Source organism: Aplysia californica, unplaced genomic scaffold (assembly GCF_000002075.1).
Source record: "Aplysia californica isolate F4 #8 unplaced genomic scaffold, AplCal3.0 scaffold00163, whole genome shotgun sequence".
Classification (NCBI taxonomy): Eukaryota; Metazoa; Mollusca; class Gastropoda; order Aplysiida; family Aplysiidae; genus Aplysia; species Aplysia californica.
This window is the reverse complement of record NW_004797433.1, coordinates 355,775-357,098: the sequence shown is the minus strand read 5'-3', so window position 1 is coordinate 357,098 and position 1,324 is coordinate 355,775. Positions and strand designations below refer to the sequence as shown.

General features: G+C 42.0%; 1 protein-coding gene across 1 annotated transcript in view; it reads right to left on the bottom strand.

The window, feature by feature from the left end:
* The window catches only part of LOC101861888, a gene marked incomplete in the record, with an annotated part of 23,554 nt that overhangs the window by 15,103 nt on the left and 7,127 nt on the right, over window positions 1-1,324 (bottom strand). The window contains 1 exon segment of the mRNA XM_005097772.3: window positions 168-309. Coding sequence (XP_005097829.2) covers window positions 168-309 — 142 coding nt within the window.

Sequence of the window (1,324 nt, the reverse complement as noted above, 5' to 3'; positions counted from 1 at the left end):
ACAAAAACAACATCATCAACAACAACAACAACAACAACAACAACAACAACAACAACAAGAATAACACCAGCAGCAGCAACAACAACAGCAACAACAAACAAACAGCAACAACAACAACAGCAACAACAACAACAACAACAACTATTTATCGTTTCTGATGCACTTACCATCTTTAGACATTCCGACAGAAACACATTTATTGTAGCGACAGAAAGGACACAGTTTCCGGCTGGGGCCTGTAACGTCACAACGCCCTTTGGCGATGCACTTGAAGGTGGGGTGGACTTTCATAGCACGCCGGAAAAAACCCTGCAAGGGAAACGTGTAAAATAATGTTTAAGTTTTAGGTTTGCTTTACTCTCTTTTTAATGATTAACTTAGATATAGAATTATAAATGTTTACCCATCCCAACAACCTGCCCTTCATCCAGCCCCAGTAGGTTCTGGGGTAATGAAATAAGTTTTTAAATGTTGGTTTATGTTTAATATTTATCAGCAGTTTATTCATGTGTCTGCATAGCCCTGTGTAACACACGTCGGATTGAGCCGGCTGCAGGCAAATCTTCTGGTCGAGGGGGAGCTACCGACACATCATCATCATTATCAAGAGCCAGATCTGCGACAGACATTGGCCATCAGGGTTCTCCATTTATTCCTTCGATCGGATGCTCTAAAAAAAAAAGCTACATTATCCTGATCTCTTACCGTTACCTATCTGTTTAGGCTCTCTAAGTAGATTAATCTGAGTCTACCCCTGCCTCATTTGCCCTCAGTTTTGCCAGTGAGGGTTAGATGTCCTTTGCCCTTATGTCTATTCAAGTGACCCAGAAACAGCATCAATCTTTTCCAGACTGGTGTTCTCAACAAGCAGCCCATGTGGGCTTCTTTAAGCACCACCTCGTTTGATTTCTTTTCTTTCCAAGATATTCTCAGAAGTAACCTAGGAAACCACATTTCTGTTGCTTGGTTGTTGTTGTTTTCCCCCTGTCTTTAGTGATTGCCCCCCATTTACAGCCCTATAGAAAGCTTGACCACACATAGCATTTCGCAACTTCCATCCACACAATCTGGATAATTTCAGAAGGTGGGCTGCGTTACCATTGCCTGTGAGGACCGACCATGACTGAGTGATTAACAGCACCCCAGCAGAAAGACTAATGATACATTTCATTTTTCTAGTACATTTCCACAAAGAAAGTGCTAAAGTACGCTTTACAATAATACATGAACACCATATTTTCCAATGGCGATTCTTTTTTCAGCAACTCTCTGTCTCTCTCTCGCTCTCTCACTCTCTCTCTCCCTCTCTCTCTCTCTCTCTCTC